Source organism: Tupaia chinensis, unplaced genomic scaffold, assembly GCF_000334495.1.
Source record: "Tupaia chinensis unplaced genomic scaffold, TupChi_1.0 Scaffold142543_1, whole genome shotgun sequence".
Taxonomy (NCBI): Eukaryota; Metazoa; Chordata; class Mammalia; order Scandentia; family Tupaiidae; genus Tupaia; species Tupaia belangeri.
Genome location: NW_006202392.1, coordinates 952,337 through 974,072, shown reverse-complemented (window position 1 = coordinate 974,072; position 21,736 = coordinate 952,337). Strand labels below are relative to the sequence as shown.

The 21,736-nt window shown below is 36.4% G+C and overlaps 1 protein-coding gene across 1 annotated transcript in view; it reads right to left on the bottom strand.

The window, feature by feature from the left end:
• Positions 1-10,907: 10,907 nt before the first annotated feature.
• PHF3 (PHD finger protein 3) overlaps positions 10,908-21,736 on the bottom strand; it is a 92,534-nt gene continuing 81,705 nt past the window's right edge. Inside the window, exons 11-15 of the mRNA XM_006163540.3 lie at positions 21,336-21,531; positions 20,213-20,360; positions 18,163-18,252; positions 14,007-14,202; positions 10,908-13,784 (exon numbers count right to left, since the gene is read on the bottom strand). Coding sequence (XP_006163602.1) covers positions 11,647-13,784; positions 14,007-14,202; positions 18,163-18,252; positions 20,213-20,360; positions 21,336-21,531 — 2,768 coding nt within the window. The 3' untranslated portion in view covers positions 10,908-11,646. The remainder of the gene's footprint in view (positions 13,785-14,006; positions 14,203-18,162; positions 18,253-20,212; positions 20,361-21,335; positions 21,532-21,736) is intronic.

Sequence of the window (21,736 nt, the reverse complement as noted above, 5' to 3'; positions counted from 1 at the left end):
ACTTGAACTGCCATCAGCCATATGAGAATCCAGCACCTTAACCACCAGCTACCTGCTGGCCCATAGAGCAACATATTCTTAACAACTGAAATAAAGTCTGGAACGTCTGTCCATGGGCCTGAGACTCTGTACGTGTGTGCATGTGCATGCATGTGTGTCTTTAAACGCTGCCAACACAAGAACAATTTTAGCTTCCACAGTTACACGGAGAAAAAAACGGCCCTTTTTTAGTCGACTTTTCATAAGATGATGCAGTACTGGTAGAACTGTGTTAAAATACTAATTACAGTTCATTGTTCTACTTTCCTGTATTTTTTTTTTTTTTACATAACCTGAAAGTTCATAATGCTACTTATAGTTAAAATGCTGTTCATGTTAGAAATACACAAATAAACTGAGTTTCATCCTTTCCAAGGGAATTTTAAGAAACAAGTTAATATCATTAGAATAAAGAGAATTTTTGTCTTGTTTTTCCTTAGGTTTTTATAGGGTGTGAGCTCTACCTGCTCACTGGAGACGGAGAGAAAGTGAGAAATCACCCCCTAGGGAGGGTGGCCATGCTGCAATCCCTTCTCCTCTGGAATTTTGGGCACAGACATACATTCCCAGTGTGATTTTCAAGGCCCTGGGGCTGGGACTCAAACAGCAATGGGCCATGTGGGAATTCAGTGCCTTAACCACCAAGCCACGTGCTGGCATCAGAAAAAAGATATTTGGCTTTCAAGCTAAAACTAGTATTTGAGAAATACTCTGAGTTATTTCACCTCAAAACTCTACAAAAATGTTTATTCAGCAATTATTTATTGACTGTTTATTCATGTGCCAGGTGTTTATGGATAAGTTGTGGGGCTCAATCAGAACAGACTGTCTGATGAGGCTACAAGCCACTGGATCTCAGCTACTAATAATCACATATGCAATGATAGATTCTCCACGAAACTCCTAACTTTTCTATAAGGAAAGTGACTAAAACAAAGAATCAGTTTCATAGTCTGCAGAGCTGCCAAGTCTCTATACCATCCTAAAATGACCTGGTATGGACCACAAGGGGAACAGAGGGACACTATTTGCAGGACGGAATTGAGGAAGTGTAACATTCAGTAATAAGGAACAGGGAGAAAAAAAAAAAAAAAGAGTAGCATGGTGCCAAATAGCCCTGGATGAGAAAAGGAGTTTGTGAAATGTTAAGACAGAGGGGAATGTGTTTTGGGCAAGTTTTCTCCCTGATTTACTATATAAACGACTTTGCTACCTCTTTTGAGATAATTTTACAGCTACATTTTTCACTCAAGCATGTAGGCCTTCACCTTTCCTGTCTGCCTTGTTGCAACTTCAAATGCTGGATCGTTATTTGTTCAGATTTGTTTATACATGACTACACGATTATATAATGAAGTAAATATTGAGAAGGAAAACTTAGTGCTATTATAGTGCTTATACAAAAAAATACAAAAACAAAACAAAACAAAACAAAAAAAACCTGGCTAACTCTGGAAAATCAAGGATGATTTCTGAGGAAGAGGCATTTGATCTGAGACCTGAAGAACAGGTATGAGATATTTAGTTGAGGTACCTAGGGTGGAGGGTTATTCCAGGAGAAGAAATGCAAAGGCTCTAACACAGGATGAAACTCTTTAAAAAGATTAGCATTGTTGGAGCAAGGAGGTGAGAGATAGGGGAAGAGTACACTGCTGTTAGGTTCGGAGAAGAGCCGAGCACATGCAGAGCCTATAGCTATAGACTTTAAGTGCCTATTCTAACAGGAAGGGATCCATTAAAATGTAGCAAAAGATCGGGCTCTCATTTGTGTAGATTAGAAATAAATTAGAAGTAGGAAGGTTCTTACACTAGATTAAGATGGAGATGACAGTAACTTTAGCTAAGGTGGCACAGAAGTGATTGCATGTGGGGTTAAAAATGATACCAAGGATCATATCTAAATTTTTTTAAAGAGGTTTTTGCTACAGGGTATGTGCGCTCACCAGAGACAAAGAGAAAGAAAGAGAGAAATCACTCCCCAGGGGGGATGGCTAGGCCGCAATCCCTTCTCCTCCATTCTCCTCTCAGGATCTTGGGCACGCACGCACACACACACGCCCGGCATGAGTTTAAGCCACTGGGTCTGGGACTCGAACCACAGCTGACTACATGGGAGTTCAGTGACATAGCCGTTACGCTAACAGCTGACCCCGTGTTGTCTCTTTTTTTTTTTTTTATTAGAGATTTTTGCTATGGGCACTTGCACTCACCAGAGAGAGACAGAGACACAGAAAGCAACAAAGCACCCCAAGGAGGGATAGCCAAGCTGTAATCCCTTCTCCATTCTCCTTTCAGGATTTTGGACATGCATGCACATGTGTCCAGCACGAGTTTAAGCTACTGGGTCCAAAACTCAAACCATGGTTAATTACATGGTAGTCCAGCAATCTAACTATTATTCCATCTGCTAGCCCCTTGTTTTTGCTTTTTAAAGTTTTTGCCATCGGACACAGATGCTTGCAGAGGGGGGAGGGGGGGAGAGAGAGAGAATGGGGAAGTGAGAAATCAACCCTGGCGGGGGTGGGTGGGCGTGCACACTGCAATTCCTTCTCTTCCTGGGATTCTGGGCAGGCACAAACACATGCCTGGTGTATTCTTCAGGCTACCAGGTTCAGGCTCAACCCACAGTCGGTCACGCGGGAGTCCAGTGCCTTAACCACCACACTACTTGCTGGTCCCCACACAAGTCTGTCATGAAGAATTAGTTGGATGAAGGAAAGACTGGAAGAGGTCAGGTTTATGGGAGGAAGTTCACAAACTGAGATACGAATTTTTAAAGTGCCTTTAAAATATCCAAGTGAAATCTCAAGTAGGGTTTTGTGTAGTAATAGATACACTCTGAAGTCAAGCTGCTTTGGCTGAAACTTTGGAGACCATACAAAGATTTTTTTTTCATAGCACCATTAACTGTTCCTTTTTTTCTCTTGCCTACCTCCCCAGTCTCATTAAAAACAGAATCAACGGCTTAAAGTAAAACATCCACAATTCTTTTCCACACATTCACCCTGAACACAAACTAAAGGGAAAACCTTACTGTAATATCAGAATACTTTATTTTCACTCAGTAGAACTATCTAAAACTAGGGGAAATTTTTATGGCCAATTGCTGCACAAAATGAAAAAAATACAGGGTACATATATGAATGTGTATGTTTTGATCATTAAGTAAAAATGAAACTAACAGTTGTGCAGTTTTTACTATTTCCCTTAAAACTGTAACTTAATCAAGTGGCAGAAAAACCAGTTTTTAATGGAATATCATATTACTAATTAATGTTGTCTTTTTTGACAGGTGATTTTTTATCTATCTCTTTGACAAATGGTTCTGTTCAACTTCGCTACAATCTTGGTGACAGAACTATGGTTATAGAAACTCTCCAAAAAGTAAATGTTAATGGAAGTACCTGGCATATCATTAGAGCTGGAAGAGTTGGTGCACAAGGCTACCTCGATCTGGATGGGATAAGTGTAACTGAAAAAGCCTCCACTAAAATGACTTTCCTGGACACAAACACAGACTTCTATATTGGTGGAGTGTCATCCTTAGATCTTGTAAATCCCACGTCAGTAGCAAATGTACCTGTAGGCTTTCAAGGTTGTGTCCGAGAAGTTATTATAAATAATCAAGCATTACAATTAACTGAAGTAGGAGCAAAAAGTGGTTCAAATGTAGGTGACTGTGATGGGACAGCCTGTGGGTACAACGTATGCAGAAATGGGGGTAAATGCAGGGTAAATGGCACAACTTTTTCTTGTGGATGTTTGCCACACTGGGCTGGGGATACATGTAACCAATCTGTGTACTGTTTGAACCATCTTTGTCTCCACCAATCGCTATGCATACCTGACCAATTGTTTTCTTACAAATGTCTTTGTACTTTGGGTTGGGTGGGAAGGTATTGTGAAACTAAAACTTCATTTTCAACTGCAACATTTGTGGGTAATTCTTACATTAAATACATTGACCCAAATTACAGAATGAGAAACCTTCAATTTATTACTATATCCTTAAATTTCAGTACCACAGAAACAGAAGGCTTAATTGTATGGATGGGAAAAGCTCAAAAAGATGATGATGATTTTCTGGCAATTGGTCTCTATAATCAGACCTTGAAAATAGCAGTTAACTTAGGAGAAAGAGTCTCTGTGCCTATGAGCTTTAGCCACAGCCCTATCTGTTGTAATAACTGGCACCATTTAGTTATAGTTCAAAATCAGACTCTTACCAAAGCCTACCTAGATAACAATCTAATTCTTTCTCAAGACATTGATCCACACAAGAAGTATGTTGCTCTTAACTATGATGGTATTTGTTATCTAGGAGGCTTTGAATATGGTCGAAAAGTAAATACCGTTACTCAAGAAATTTTTAAGAGAGATTTTGTTGGCAAAATTAAAGATGTTGTATTTTTTCAGGATCCAAGAAAAGTCGAGCTAATTAAATCAGAAGGGTACAATATTTATAACGGAGATGAGTAAAATCAGGTTAACATATGTTAACCCTGGCAATTTTAATACATAAAATATAATTATTTTGATAGTTTATTTCTTTGGTATATTCATGGGAAATCAACCGTTTACTATTAGCTGAAATGATCTAAATGCTCCCACATCTTTTTTATAAACTTGCGAAGTATAGTTTAAGAAAAAGTTCTGGCTTTTACATCTCATTTATCTGTAAGTATGTTATTTCCTAAGTTTTAACTTCATTAGTTCACTTTGTGTTTACACATCTGTGAACCTTTTTTAAAAATAATATTCAGGTGAAAAAAATTTAGTGAAAGGTACAATAAAGAGAAAACTAAATACTTTTTAACCAAAGTAAAAATAAAAATTATACAATGTAACCAGATTATACTGGAGGGCTCAGCGGTATTTACATGACTGCAATAATGTAAAACTTGAATACAGACTAACATCAATTATTACTGCATAAATGTAAAGAGCAAAGGTGAGGAGAAAAGAGTAGACTGGCAAAAGCTAGATTCTTATTTTTCATAGGTTGACATCATAGTTATTACAGTATTTGTAGCTTTTTAAAAAATACCATATAGATGTCATTTACAAATATGATGTTAAGAATCCTTTAAAATATTACAAGTGACTGTTACTACAAATAATAATAAAGACTAATGCTTTTCATTAATAAACTCTGTAGAACTATTTTACTCTTCCAATCATGTACTTATATAGCTGATAAAAAAATTAACTTTTCAAGGCTACAGGTCACAAAATTGGGCATAAGTTTCTGAATAATGCTAATGAAAATAGCTGTCCTGACACTATGTACTGCACAAATTACATAAGAATGTGTATTTTGCACAAACTTATTAATTACAATACATAAAATTTACAAAGAAAAATATAAACTTTCTCAAAAGAAAGACAATTTACAAGGACTACTGATCATTGCATAATTAACTTAATGCCAGTGTAGCTTCCAATCTATACAAAGGAATTAGGTAACTCATCATTTGAAACACACGGTCTTATTTTAACCACTTCATTCCAATCAGAAAGGTACAGACCTTGAAGACCCTAGGTGGAAGTTAAGAATGTTTACATCATTTAATAGGGTATGAATTCTCCCAAACATATTGTTCTTATTAACAACTAGAAGTGTGTCAAAGTAGAATACGATGGAAGATAGGATTGCAAAATGTCTACATATTGATCAGACTTTTTAACAGAAACCACTTGAGACAACTCCATCCAATATTTACTGAAAATTATTTATCTAAATTTGTTTTGGTCCATAACATAATATTTAAGGTTATTGAGCTCCTAAAGACAAATGTACTAAAGAAATTCCTTTTGGAAGCTGGCAATCAAATCTAAGTCAAAAATACAAACTTTATGTATAAAGTCAAAAAAGCTGCTGTATGGAAACATTACAAAGTTCCGAGGAAATCTGCTTGAACTGCATTACCATGCTCTGCTACATGATCTTTCATTACAGTGTACTCTTCCTTAAACCAGTACTTCCCAGAGAATTGTCCAAGGACCTCGAGAGATCTCTATCTTTTCAGGGGATCCAGAGTCTTCCCTTTCCCAATCAATAATGGGAAGCCAGATTTCCTTCATGTTTTTCAAGCAAGGTGACATTAAAAACGGAGACATCAGAAATAGGCAGAAATGAAGTCTTACTAAATTGGTTTGATTTGGAAATTATTCAAACATGAGATTATTGTTATACTAGCAAATTTTTTTAAAGTTTATCACTTTATTTCTTAATATACTAAATTACAATAATACAACCTATGTACACAAAAGCTCTTTGGGGTTCTCAATCCTTTCTAAGAGGGTAAGGGATGGGACCAGCAGTTAGTGTAATGGCTATGTCGCTGGACTCCCATGTAGTAAACCACGGTTCAAGTCCCAGACCCAGTGGTTTAAACCACACCAGGCACATGTGCGTGCGTACCCAAGATCCCAAGAGAATGGAGAAGGGATTGCAGTGTGGCCAAACCCCCAGGGGGGTGATTTCTCGCTTTCTCTCTGTCTCTGTCTTTCTGGGGAGCGCACAGCCCTATAGAGATAACCTTTCAACCAAAAAAATAAAATAAAAAAGAGGGTAAGGGGTGGAGCTGGTGAGTGGCGTGGTGAAGGGCACTGGACTCCCACAAGGCCAATGGTAGTTCAAGTCCTGGACCTGGAGGCCTGTTTTCTCACTTTCCCTCTCTCTGATTGAGTCTCTCTCTGGAAATATTAAAATAATAAATAATGTTAAAGATTCTTTAAAAAAAAATGAGGGTAAGGGATCCTGAAAATGTTTGAGAACTGTTGGTTTCTTTAAAGATAGAGATTCACAGTGCAAGCACAGGGCTGGAGCCTTCTCATGGTGCTCAATGACAAACACCAAGAACTGATCAAATGCTTGCAATAAACATTTAACTTCTGACAACTGCTACCTAGAGTCCCCTATAAGCCTAAATGACTATGTAAAAACTCTTCTCCTGTTATCATCTTTGCAAATTTCATGTGGCAAATTATCAACTTTGTTTTTTCTATCACAGAGATGATGGTATTGAGTATTTCCCTTGTGATATGCTTTTTCAGCACAAAATACAGAAAGACCTTGATAATGTTATGAAAATGCTATGCTTCTGAAACAGTGTTGAATGTAACCACAAGAACTTTTTTTGAAAAGTAAATTGAAATACCTAAGCCAGGGCATGGCAACATTTATCAAAAAAATTTTTTTGAAAGTTTCTAGAAAAATTATTTTGAGGAAAAATGTATTTTCATAAAATAAGGAAAACACTTAAAAGATAATTTAGGCTGATATATGTAGAGAGATAATAGATATATTTTCACAGACACACACAATAAATTATTTCACAGAAAGATATTTGTGAATTACCTGGAGTTGTATTAGATTCACTGCCCTTTCTTTAAGTACCTGTGCTGGAATTTCCCCCTGTGACTCTGTTCAACAACTACCAGATGAAACTTAAACAGCGGACTCAAGATTTCAAGACACTTCTAGCTACTGACCTATTATTTTCAATTCACCCACACACTACCTTCTTGATCTACAAAGGAACTTCTAAAATTCTTTATGAAAAAAGAATCAAATAATCAGGGTGTTCGGCAATTTCTTAAAAGCAGTAACCAATTTTATTCGCAAACTGCTTTAGGAAACAGATATTTGTTGCTAGTAATCTGTAACATAACCACTGTTTTAGAGGGATTTGAGAAGATGGAAATAGTACAACTGGTACATCCAAATGTTAAAATTAAGTAAAATTTCAAGAAAGTTCTTTTACTACGATCCAGTTCATTATTAAGTTTTCATAATGCATTTAAACTTGACTCATATCCTTCTTTAAAAATACAGCTACTTTTTAAACATGGAACTGAGTGTAAACTTGTTAAGTAGCTTTATATAGCACACATACATAAACCTACGTTAATACCCAAGGGGTTTGTCACTCTCACTTCTCTAGTGTTGGTATTTCTTTTAAATTCTTAACACATAGTCCCTATGGCTTTAACATATTCTGCAACTCAAAAAATTTAAGATTAGTTCACTCAAACTACAATTGAGTCAAAGGCTGTTAGGTAGACTAATGGCCCCTCTAAAGATGTCCTCAGCCTGGACACCTGTAAACAGGTTACATGCAGAAGAGAAATTAAGCTCACAAATGGAACTTAGGTTCCTAATTAGTTGACTTTAAAGTAAGATTATCCTGGATTTTCTATCATTACAAAGGCCTTCAGAATGGAAGAGGGAATTAGAAGGGAGGGACAGACACAGTACATAGGATTGGGCTCCACATCAGTTTGCTTTAAATATGGAGGATGGGACAATGAGCTAAAGAAAGCAAGTGGCCCCTGAAAGCTAGAAAAGGAAACAAACAAACAAAAGATTATCCTCCCAAATTTCCTAAGAAAAGGAATGTACCCTGTTGACACTTTGATTTTACCCAGAGACATTCACATCAGACTTCTAGCCTACAGAATTATAACATAGTAATAAATTTATATAGTTTTAAACTAGTAAATTTGTAGTAATTCCTCACTGCAGCAACAGAAAACTAATTGAAGATGACTGGTGAATTAGGATTTGTCATTAATATAAATTATGCACACTGCACAAAAGATTCCACAAGTGTTTGGTTACGTCTACTTGCCTACTTTGAGGAGTTATCAGTGAAGAGGTTTTGGGCAGATTGGTGGAATAAGACTGTTATGAAAGATGTATATGATAATTAGCCTTTGGCTTCTCTCTCTGTTTCAATTCTCAGAGCACAATTACCAAGCAGATGAGACTGAAAAAAAAAAAATAGAACTGAAATACAATTTCAGCTCTGACAATAACAGTGTAACCTTGGGCAAGTTTTCTAACTTTTCTAAATTCTAGTTCCACCAGGTCTCAGATAAATCACCTTTCAGGGCTGACTAAGGTGCTCAATTCAAGGACTAGTATGTAGAGAGGGCTCATGAAAGCTTTCTTATTGCCACAAGGATTACAAGGGGTGAACTATACATGTACTAAGATGACTTGGCACATTTACTTAATAGTTATGTCCAAGCTGTCTTAAGATGGTTTTAACTTTCCTGAAGTGTCAAACATTTTTAAGAGTAAAATTTCCCTTAAAATAGCAGAAACTGAAAATCACATAGTCTGTATAAGGCTGGCTGCAAACAGGACATATGGGGGCCAGCAGGTGTCATGGTGGTTAAGGTGTTGGACTCCCACATGGTTAACTGTGGTACAAGTCCTGGACCCAACAGCTTGAAACTCATGCCAGACACGTGTGTGTGCACGTGCCCAAAATCCCACGAAGAGAATGAAGTAGGAGGAATTACAGTATGACCATCCCCTCCGAGGGGTTATTTGTGACTTTGTGTCTGTCTCTTCGATGAACATATGCACCCTATGGCAAAAATCTCTCTTTAAAAAAAAGGAAAAAAAGAAAGAAAAAAGACTGAGGATGACTTTGGATCTACTATGCACTGAATTTTCTAATTTTTCCTTTTCTTTACAAGGTATATTGCAAAGAATTAACATGGCTACTATGCTTTTCTCACTGTTCACAATATTTCAGTCAACTAGGGGTCAAAAGACTGGTTCTAATGTTTAATAGACCTGTAATTCTCAAAAGTGACCATCACTAATAGGAAGCTATATGGGCCTTATCTATCTTAAAAATATGGAACAAGGTTCAATGACATTTAAGAAGAATTTTAGAGTGAGCATCACAATAGTATGTGTAAGATACTATTACCTGAGAGGTAATCAGAACCAACTTGAAGGCTCTCTTTCATTCATTAACCTAATCTTTTTTACTTGAACCCTGCAAAAGCAATCTGGTCTCTCATCAACTGCTCAACCAAATAAATTAGTAAAACCAAATTTACTGACAACATAATATATACATTAAAAATATTAAAACTAACTTAAAAACTTGTAAAACAGCGATTTCTTTATAATAGTATAAAAGATGACTAATTTCAGGCTTTGTTTGGGGACTAACTTTTTTGTGACAAGTTAATTCCCAAAAGAAAAGTACACCAAAATTAAACAGACTTTATTTAAACACAAATCCTCTATCTCAGAACTTCTATGATGATAAATTTCAGAGAATAAAGATGAAAAAAGAAGTGTTCCAAGTTGTTGCAAAATGGACAAAATAATTGGTTCTGAATTTTCTTTCCTCTTCTCTCCAGTGAAAACAGCATGTGTTCAGTTTCAAAACCCATTTTTAAGTTTAATCTTTAAGCTCTTTTAACAAACAAATTTAATCTTTTATACATTGTGAGCAATCTGTATTTTTCTTTATTACATATAAGTAAAAATACTGGTTTCCCTATTCTTTTATCCTTTTTGGTATCCAATGTCAGTGTCTGGTAGTTATTGTTTTAAATTATAGCCATTAACACTTTATGTATTTTAAAGTATAAATAAATTTAGATTTGGATTAACAACACCCTCCATGTACTTTCTGTTTCAGGTAAGAATGTCTTATGAAGCTGTACACTTACCCTACAAACAAATGAGAATTACATAGTTTACAAAATTACTCAAAAGACATTTCTATTCAATAAAAGGTGTATAACAAGACCACAGGGTCTTGGATAATAAGTGAGTCAGTGCACCAAATTTGGATGGTGTGCAAGTTTTCAGAAACATGCTTATAAAATGGGTTATAGCTGCACAGTTTTTCATAGGTAATTCTAAATTTTAGCTTCTTCAGACCTACAATCCAAGATTATAAAAAACTGTTTTCCCCCTCATCTAACATCCAGCACAGAAAGCCACGTCTTTGTTGTTGGCTGAGTAAGAGAACAATGTCTGTAGGTTAATTAAAGCTTTAAGGAAAAAATTCTTTCACTACCGAATTTCAAGTCACACACACAAAATAGGTGAGAAATTCTTTTATCATATTCAGAATCAAAATATCCCTTAAAATATTTACATTTTACAGTAAAAAGGATAGCAAAACACAAGATCATGTACAAGCTTAAGTATTCAAGTTTCTGAAGAGCCAAAAAAATGAAAAGGAAATAATGGCCTATCACAAAGCTGTAGTACACGGTAATAAAATGCCTTCAACGAGTGCAGATTAAAGCAATAAATGTACTCCTTGGGCTCCTGATTCTTGGTCAAAAACAGCTCAACTAAATGATTAGTGTAATTCTGATTATGAAGTTGCTTGGCTTTTGTTGCTCCTCTACAGTTTCTTTAAAAACAGTGCAATTTAAAACAAAAGAGCACACATTACTCTCAAATTAGTCATTATATAAAGGACATTCACTAGAGGCAGTAAATATATTCCATAGTTAACCATATTTACCAATTAAAGAATAAAACTAAAATTTCTAAGCCTTTATTGCATATTAATAAAACAAATCTTTGAATATACAGCAATGTAAAACTTTTAAAAATATTAAATTCCTATAACTAGGGACAGTTGGTATGAAGGGATGATGAGCACTGGTACAGAGCACCCTGCACCCACACACAGAAGTTATTGTTCTGCAAACCACCAACAGTAAAAATTTAAAAGATGGCACAATCCTAGCAGGCAATCTTGTAAAGTCTTTAAGATACAACATTTAATAGTTATTTAAATGCAATCTTGAAGCAGCCTGCAAATTTTACCTTTTGCTTTTAGCTCTGTCAGTGTGGTCCCTATCTTTGTGATACCTATCCCTGTCCTTTTCTCCTTCTCTGTGTTTACTTTTCTCTCGTTCTTTATCCTTCTCATGATCTTCACTCTTAGGTTTATCTGTTTTTTTGTCTATATTTCTACCATCTCTGCTTGCTTTTCCATCAGCTCCTCGATCACCGTGTGATAACCGTGCCCTCTCTTTATCTTTGTGCCCTTCCTCCCTGCTTTTTCTGTCTCTGTCCTTGTCTTGGCTTCTGTCTCTGCGTCTATGCCTTTCAGATTCTTGTTCCCATTCCTTTTCATGTCGCTCTCTTTTCAAGTGGTGTGAATCACTATAAAATCTCTGGCGGTCCCCTTTGCCCCTATTAAATGGTCTGTCCAGTTGCTGTTGATCCTGCCTACCCCAAGGGTCACTATGACGCCTTTCCGGTCTTCGAATGTCTTTAACCTGGTAAAAATTTTGTGGGCCTATATACCTTGATGCTTGTGAAAGGGGACCCATCATACGTTGCGGTTGACCCGGAAGATGAACAACGGGTGGCCAGGGAACCATGGGATTTTGAGCAAAGCCGAAACCTGGAGGAGGAAGTAGTGGAGGTGGCAAATGTGGTGGAAATCCAAACATGCTTTGTGGGGGGAAATTGGGCGGCCCTGGAAATGGAAATCCAGGGGGGTTAGACTTGAGATGCTGAAGGTTGGGCTGCTGTGGCCTTATTGGTGAAAAGTTTGTACTTGTTCTGGGGCTGGTGCTTCTAGAAGTAAAATTAATGCTTTTAGAAGGAAATTCTGATTGACATGTGTTTCCAACTTCAAAATGAGATGTTGTTGCTGCTGATCCTCTTCGAAATGGGTGTACAGTTTCTATATTCTGCATGAGAACTTCCTCTTGTAAGGGTTTTGGTTTTGCTTGATCCGTTTGAGAAGTGTGTGTGTTTTCTAGTGATGGTGAGTTTTGTGCAACCTTTGAATGATCACTCTGCTGACCACATGAGTTTTTCTCTACAGAAGATTTCTCCTCTACACTGACTTGTTCCGGTAAGTGCTCCTTGTTTTGTGATACGCCAGGCAGGGCTTGTTTTTCTCCATTCCGGCAACTATCTCCATCTTTGCTTTCGAAAGGAGTTACCTGTTGACTTCGTCCCGCTGCTTGCCTAGGATCCCTTTTCAGATTGATAAATGGTGGAGACCTTGTTGTGTTAGTGACAAGATTCTCACTGCAACTAACATTACCGTCTATGTTTCCTTTTCCTACATTAGACCTGCATGGAGAACTCGTATTTGAAGTCTGATTATCTTGCAAATTATTCTCCTGATCTTGCAGAAGCTGCCTTTTTAATGTTCTCTCTTTACTCTCCACAGTTTCCTCCTGTTTTGACTGAATTGATAAATTTGTTAAGAATGCTTCTGTAGAAACATCTGGTGGCTTACCTCTGAGACTAAGACTTGTCAAAGGCCCTGGAGAAATGGAAGATGATCCCACTACTGATGTCTCTGTCTCTTCTACTACTACTACAGAACTACCTATAGATTCTGAAAGTGTATCTACTTTAACTTTTACCTCCTTGGCTTCATCATCAGTTACTTCCATTGTATCTATTTTTTCAGCTTTTGAGCTGGTTTGCTCATTTATAAATGGAATTTCTTTAGGAGTATTCTGTTCTACCACTGACTGAGATTGCTCATATACTTGACTAGTGGTGCCCAAAAGGCTTTGAAGTATGTCATCCACAGGAAGAGGTTTATTTGCTAATTCCAGAGTAGAAGGTTGATTTTCCCAGCCAATCAATACCCCAGGAAGGAATCGTAAAGGTTTTGGTGGCTCCTGTTTGGTGACTTCCATTAAAGGTTCAACTGCTGCTGGAAGGTCCTCCTGAAGAGCCTGCTGAGGCTTGTTTCTCTGCTTGTGTAATACAGTTGTAAAAGAATTGAAAAAGTCATTTTCTTCCTCTGCTGTTTCCTCTGTAGAAACTTCTATTTTCCCTTTTTTATCAGGTGGCAACGCTATCGGTGCACTTTCAGCAGCCTCAGCAGTATGAGTAGTGCTAGCACTGGCACTATGCTGACGCTTTAGTTTCTGACGAATAATTAAGCCCAACAATAGATTCGGTCTATGTAGTTCAAGCCCTGTAAAAATCAAAAACTTCAATTAGCAATCATTTTCTATCATTACATAAAGGGGTAAAATTTTGCATCTTGCTTATTACAGACTATTAATTGGATGCCTAGTCTTGTCAAGCCATCTCTACAGGGCTGGATCACAACTAAGAAAACAGAATCAGGCTTATCACTCTGGTCTCAAATCCCATTTTATTTCAATCTTACACTATTATTAAAACATATACTTACCAGGTCCATCAAAAGGCACAAGAGGGTGTGGAATTTTATCTGCTGCACCCAAAGGAATAAGGTACATATCTTTAACCTGCTTCATGTTGTTAGCAGCTACTCCATAGCGCTTTCTGCTACTGAAGTATGCAAACAGTAGAGTATAAGAAATTTGATCTTCTTCTGTTACTGGTGTGAAGCGAACCACACAAATTTCCTATGCACGAAAATAACAAATGTTAAAGCAATAGCTTAAAGAATACCTTGTTTTTAAATACTATTTCTCAATTAGTAATAATTACTAAATTCTATAATGATGTTTACCCAATGATAGTTTACTGACTTAAATACAGATGAGAATACTAAAAGAAAACAACGTCTAAGGTCTTTGTTGATCCACTGGTATGTTTTGTTAAGACTTCCCATAAGAAATTGAGTCTCAAGATGATTAATGAATTTGTTCAAGATTATACAATTTGTGAGTGGCAGAGATGATAATAAAACTCAAGGCCTTTGATATCTCTACTGTAACAAGATTTCTAATGCTGTAATTTCTGTAGAAGACTGTGCTCTTTGACACACTAGGACCTAATAGCAACCAACACCACTACCTGACAATGCCCTTACATATACAAACACACAAATCCACTGATGATGCAATTTACAGGAACTGAATTTACGAATTAAGAGGGCTAATCAAAAAGACCTCAAATACACATGGACCACACATTTTTTAAAATTCATTTGGCTTACTCAGGCATTTTTTTCCTGCTTGTGGGTGACTGCCTTTGTTTCAGATAGAAGACAGCCTTAATTTGGTAATGTTAAGAAATATAAGTTTTTCATGAACATATATAGAGGTGAGTCAGATGTGTGACAAAGACTAACACTGATGCAAGCTCCTAAAGGAAATGTGTGAATGAAATGAACTATCCCTTAGCCTCTTACAAAATGTTTATCATCTAAACTGCTCTTTTTCAAAGTAAAAATCAGACATTTATTAGTTACAACAATAGTTACAACATTTAAATCCATTCAAGTTGGAGGCACACTATAAAGTGTTGTCAGTAATACATAAGTAGATTAAAGAGTGATTCCCAAAATGTCCAGAGCAATACTTGCCATTTTTATCAATATGAGAAAATATGACAAAGTGAAAGCAAATAAATGCAACTTTTTTGCAGTGTTTCCAAGTTTACTTGTGTTCTAACACTATGAATATAAACTCTAAAAGATATATTCGGGAAAAAATATTCCTTCTATCTTAAGAGCATTCATTTTGTATCACTCCAAAGAAAAACTAGTCACATCTAAAAGGAAAGGCAGAAAGTAATGTTCACATATTCAAATTTACTTATAAAATGCCTATAATATGCTAAGAACTAAGAGATCCCATCAAGGAAAATAATTTCTTCTAATAACTAAATTCTCCTGTGTGCCAGTGTTCTGTAAATTAAATGGCAGAGGTCTAGTAGCAGTGATGCACATTGCTAAAATATTATGCTCTAAAGAGCCAGTGGTGCTGGAAAAACTGGATATCCACCTGTACAAAGATGAATCTGAATCCGTTATCTGTCCCCATTAACAAAAATCAACTCTAAAGTAGATCAAAGATTTAAACCTAAGATTGCAAACTATAAAACTACTATTGGAAAACACTGGGGAACCTCTGGGAGACACTGAGGTAGGCAAAGACTTCTTAAGTAAGACCCCCAAAGCACAGGCAATAATCCCCACAATAGACAGGTGGGATTATATCATATTAAGTTTCTACACAGCAAAGGACACCATAATTAGTGTGAATTGACAACCCTAGGAGTGGGAGAGAATTTTGTTAACTGTGCCTCAGATAAGGGACTGATAACTAGAATACACAAGCAACTCAAATGGCTTAACCGGAAGAAAATGATTAACCCAATTAAAAGATGGGAAAATGAGCTGAATAAACAACTCTCCGGGACTAGCAGGTGGCATAATGGCTATGTCACTAGACTCCCATGTAGTCCACCATGGTTCGAGTCCTGGACCCGGTGGCTTAAACTCACACAGGCGCGTGTGCGTGCATGCATGCCCACGATCCCGGGAGGAGAATGGAGGAGAAGGGATTGCAGAGTGGCCATCCCCCTGGGGAGTGATTTCTCTCTTTTTGTCTCTCTGTCTCTGTCTTTTGGATGAGCACACACACTCTATAGCAAAAACCTCTCAAAAATAAATAAATAAACAACTCTCTAAGGAAGACATACAAGCAGCCAAAAAGCATATGAAAAAATGCTCAACACCCCTCATCATAAGGGAGATGCAGATCAAAATCACAATGAGTTACCACCTAACCCCAGTCAGAATGGCAAAGATTAAAAAAACAGAAAATGCTAAGTGCTGGAGTTGATGTGGCAAAAAGGGAACACTCCTACATTGTTGGTGGAATGTAAATTGGTCTAGCCACTGTGGAGAAAAATATGGAGGTTCCTCAAAGACCTTCAAATAGAACTGCCATATGATCCAGTAATTCCACTCCTGGGTATCTACTCAAAGGACAGGAGAACATTCAGAAGAAAAAGCACTGGCACAACTATATTTATTGTAGCATTATTCACAATTGCTAAGATGTGGAATCAACCCAAATGTCCACAAATAGACGAATGAATTGAAAAAGTGTAGCACATATACTTCATGGAATATTATTCAACCATAAAAAATAACAAGGCCCTGGAATTTGATAGAAAGTGGGTGAATATGGAAGATTTGTTGCTGAGTGAAGTAAGTCAGGCTATGAAAGAGAGACACTGTATATCTCTACTTATCATATACCAACTGTCCACACTTAAGGTAGAGACTGAAAATCTAGGGGACATAGAAGTATTAAAATTGTTATGGACACTAGAAACAAAGTGGAAAAAGAGTGAGAGAAGGGAAGAGCATAGAAAAGGAAATTTGGGGAAAATATATAGCAATAAGACATTTGTGGGACACAAATATGGTTTATTATCTCCTGATAAGGATTTGTATAGTATTCTGAATAGGGCTGAACTGAAGTGTATACCTTGCTGGGTAAAGTCTCTTTAAAATCTAAATGATGTATAGCAATTGAATGTATAAATAATAATAATAATTAAAAAAAGAAGAAAGAGAAAAAATGTTATGCTCCACAGACTGGGGCCACAAGAGAGGCCCAGGTTCAACTATGGGTTCAACCTAAAAAAGCTAGGCACAGTGGCTTATACCTATAATCTCAGCAATTTGGGAGGCTGAGGCAAGAACGTCACAAGCTCAAGGACAGGCTTGGTGACATGGCAAGACGCTGTCTGAAAAAAAGACAGACATCACAATGTACACCTGTAGTCCCACCAGGAAGGCTAAGGCAGAAGGATAAGGACACTGAGAATGTGCCTTTTTAAAATAACAAAAACAACAAAAAAATAAAGATAGTATAGAGAAAAGAAAAAAGAGCAATACTTTGTAATAGAGGTAACTAATTATCTGTCAGTATCTATTCTTGTAGCTGAGCACAGGGCCATCTAATACAAACTATATTTCCTAATCCTCCTAGCAGCTATATAAAGCTATGTGATTAAATCCTTGTCAATGGAAATGAAAGAAAATGATGACTGCAATTTCTACATCTTGCCGTTAAAACAGCTACAAGCATTCTCCATTTATTCCCATTTGGTGCTGATGAGTCAGCTTCGACCATGTTTGACTGATGAGGGCAACACTCTTGAAAATAGCAAAATATCAAAAAGAATCCTGCCTCTAAATGATTCCTTAGAACCAAAACCACCTAAGTATCCTGAATGACTGACCTACCTAACAGAAGAAAAAAAATTAACTTATGTATTCTTTAAGCCACTATGTTTTGGAGTCTCCTTGTTTCAATAACTTAGCTGTGCCCTAGCTAAAACAAATGTCTAACTCAACTGAGGCAAAATTCTAGGGTAAATATCAATACTTACTCTAAAACATTTCTTCTAAAACACAGATGCTTTAGAAGGGGAGGTATTAAAAAAAATTACAGCCTCAGCAAATAGATTTAGTTCAGTTTTGTGAGGTATTACACAGGTTTAGAATTTGTGCTGGCTCCCTATCAAGAGAGACCTTATAAGTAAGAACTCTTAAATGACTTGATTTCTAAGTATTTTTCTATGCCAACATCATTTAAAAAAAAAATGTTTTTACTCACCTTGGTTCCTGATGCTTTTATTTTTTCCACATAATCCCAAACGGTCTGAGGTGATATCCTGCCACCTACTTGAATACTATCTGGTAGATCCTATGGCAAAAAATACAAGTGATCAATATATATAAAATATCTCCACTGTAATATACATAATTCACATAAATTTAGCCCTAAGATTCATTTGAAATAACAATTAAAAACAAATAAAAAGATTGTGAAAAATGCATCAGAAAATGTGACATGGTACAGAGAGAATGCCAACTTCAAGCCTTCCCTCCCTTTCTTTTCTGATGCTGACTGGCAGGGATATGCCTTAATCACAACAGGTAAGTTTCAGAGGTTTTGAAATTTAATTACACAGTATATATTTGTTCAGAGGAGAGTAACAGTGTAATAATGTCATGATATTTTTCCTATAAGGATTCAATTTTTCTGAAAATAGATAACTATATATAAAAACCAAAGAACACTTAAGCATTTATTCAGTATATGTCTATTTTTTTCCATAAAGATTGAGAAAACTTATAGTAAGCATTACTTGATATAACTTCAATTAAACTTACTTAAGTTTGGGATTTTAGTCCCAAGTGAAAAATAAGTATAGAACAGAAGTAACAGCCACATAGAAACTGGTTCAGTGAGAAAAACAAAAATTTTGTTTAAAACCAAAAGTATCCCATTAAATAACCATTAAGTTCAGAACTCAATTCTCTACTTAAAAGAACTGCTGTCACCATGGACTGATCAAAGATTAAATTTCTAAATAGATTTATTCAAAATGATGACTACCACAAGAAACTGTTCTTTCTTACAAAATTCACTTTTCTAAAATGCTATTTACTAAGCATACTATATGTAAAAGTAATGATTAGGCTGTTCATTAATTAAAAATACAACTGTTAAATAAATAAATTGTTCAATATTGGATAAGCAATATAACATTAAACAAATTTCAGCCTAATTTGAAGGAAAATAGAGTTTATGTTATTCTTAAAGAAAACAGGTATATGATTAAAAAAATTTTGGAAATTTTGTCCTTCTGATTAGCAGAGAATGAATGAAAGACTGTTAGATATGAACACGATTAACAACAAAATATAATATCAACATAAATACACTACGTGTGTACACATTTATTGTGCTTTTGTACACACACAGTTTCATTCAAAATAGTTCTAAAAATGACATAGTTTCTCATTTATCACAACATTATAATGCTATTGCTGCTTATTTTCCATAACATTATATAACTTCTTCCCTTCCCTCAAGTATAAAGCCAACCAAAGGTTATCACTGCAGCAACTATGGTCACTTTTTTCACGGGAATGTCAGCTGGCTATAAAGCTTGACCTCCCTGTCCACAACACATTCAAAGAAATAGGTAAGAACTGCAGTTCATGAAACTCGGAAAATACAAGCAGTAGGGGGATTGGAAGACTTGTCTTAACAAAGAAAAATCTTCCTGATGTACTAACACTGAAGGCCATAACTATGTCAATCTTTTATGACAAGTATTAAAAAAAAAAAAAAAGAAAAAGATATCCATGCAGACTCTCATTGGTATTTTTTAAGTTTGCTAACAGGGTACATGTGCTTGCTGGAGAGAGGTAGGGTAGGGGTGAAAGGGAGAGAAATCACTCCCACGGGAGATAGTCAAAAGCTGCAATCCCTTCTCCTCTCATGATTCTGGGCACACATGCTTGCCAAGTTTTCAAGCAGCTGGGTCCAGGACTTGAACCATGGAGTCAGTCACGTCAGATCCAATGTCCAATGCCTTAACCACACCACCCACTGGCCCAAACTCTCATTGATTTTTAATTCTCCGATATAACAAAGTACATCTTGGAAAGAGTACAGAAAATGTAAGTTTAAAACCTGCATAATACAGTTTTCTATAATTCTGAGACTCCATTTGTGAATTCATAATTCCATTAAGTGAACAGCTAAAGGAGCATTGCTAGTAAATATTTTACTACTAATTATATTATTTCCCTGCCTGTGTTCAGAAACACGCATGCCAACCCTGGCACAAAAGCAGAAAAATCCACAATACCTCTGTCAAGTATTCAGGGGAGCCTGATACTGGATAGGCTTTGGTAACAAATTTTGCCACAGAAGGCATGTTGATAAAACCTTTCCAAATGAAGTTCAATCGAGCCAGGAAGGTAGACTCAACTTCAACAGTTCCAGGCATCTCAGGACTAGAAAAAGACATTACAAAGTTAGCAGCCAAAAGATATTCTCAAGAATCAATCCATTAAAAAAAAAAAAAAAATTGCTATAGGATATATGTGCTTGCCAGAGATAGAGAGAGAGAGAAGGAAAGTGAGAAAGAACCCGCCAACAGAGGTGGCCATGCTACAATCCCTTCTCTTCTCCTTCCAGATTTTGGGCAGGCACAAAAGTGCATGCATGTTTTTCAAGCTTCTGGGTCTAAGACCTGAATCATGCATTTGGCCATGTGGGATCCAGCCACCTTAACCTTCATGCCATCTGCTGGCCCAATCTATTTTTAATGTAGTCATCAGTTAATTCTATTTTAGCACGTCAAAAAGGCCAAACACAGTTGATAATTTTAATTCATACAACTGTATTCACATTTACAGTCATATTTTACAAAGCCATCCTTCTTGGCTGCCTTAAGCAGATGAAAGTGCAGAGAACAGTGAGCAATTCTTTAATAATCTACCCCCTGCCTCCTGAGACCAGCATAATTAAAGAGGTTTTTTTTTTTTTTAATTTTGCCAGAGGGCACATGATCTCACCAGAGAGGGAGGGAGAAGGCACCCCCTATGGGGAATGGTCATGCTACAATCCCTTCTCCTCCACTGGACATATGCACACACACACACCTGGCAAGTTTTTCAAGCTCCTGGGTCAAAGATTCAAACCACAGGGTCAGCCATGTGGGATCCAGTTGTGTTAACAATCAGGTCATGGAACTGGCCCTAGATTTTTAGTTATTTCCTCATACACTCAAATCTTCCCACTCTCACCCATTCAAATTAATTTTCAGAATGTTATTCTTTTATCTCAATTAATTTATAGTAAGATATAGTTACTTTCTCAAAAAGTAAAAAGGTTCCTAATAAATATATTGGTTTTGAAGACTTCCAAGTATAGTCTGGCAAAGATCTGTAATGATTATTATAGAAATTATAACTAGGAGAAAATACCGTGGAGCAGGAGAGAATGTTGACTTTGGAGACTCTTGTTTCTCTTCTTCAAAGAATTCAGAAGCCAAAATACTTGAGGTTGAAGATAATGCATCTGCTATACTTTCTGCTTCGTTGTCTGAATGTTTTCGAGCTACTCCAACAACAACTTTCACTTTTTTTGGAGAAAGATCATCTGCAGGTGGTGCCATTCGACCTAAAGCCAAAATACACAAAAATAAACCAGTTATTAGCTGTAATTTTTAATAACTTCACCCATTTTACTTTCAGTTTCCCTGATTCACTTGTTAAATAATCATACATTTCCTGGAGTAATATACAACTACCATCATTTCATATAATGAGTTACATTATACCTATATCAGGGAACTGATAGCAAATTGTCCAGAGATTTTTCCCCA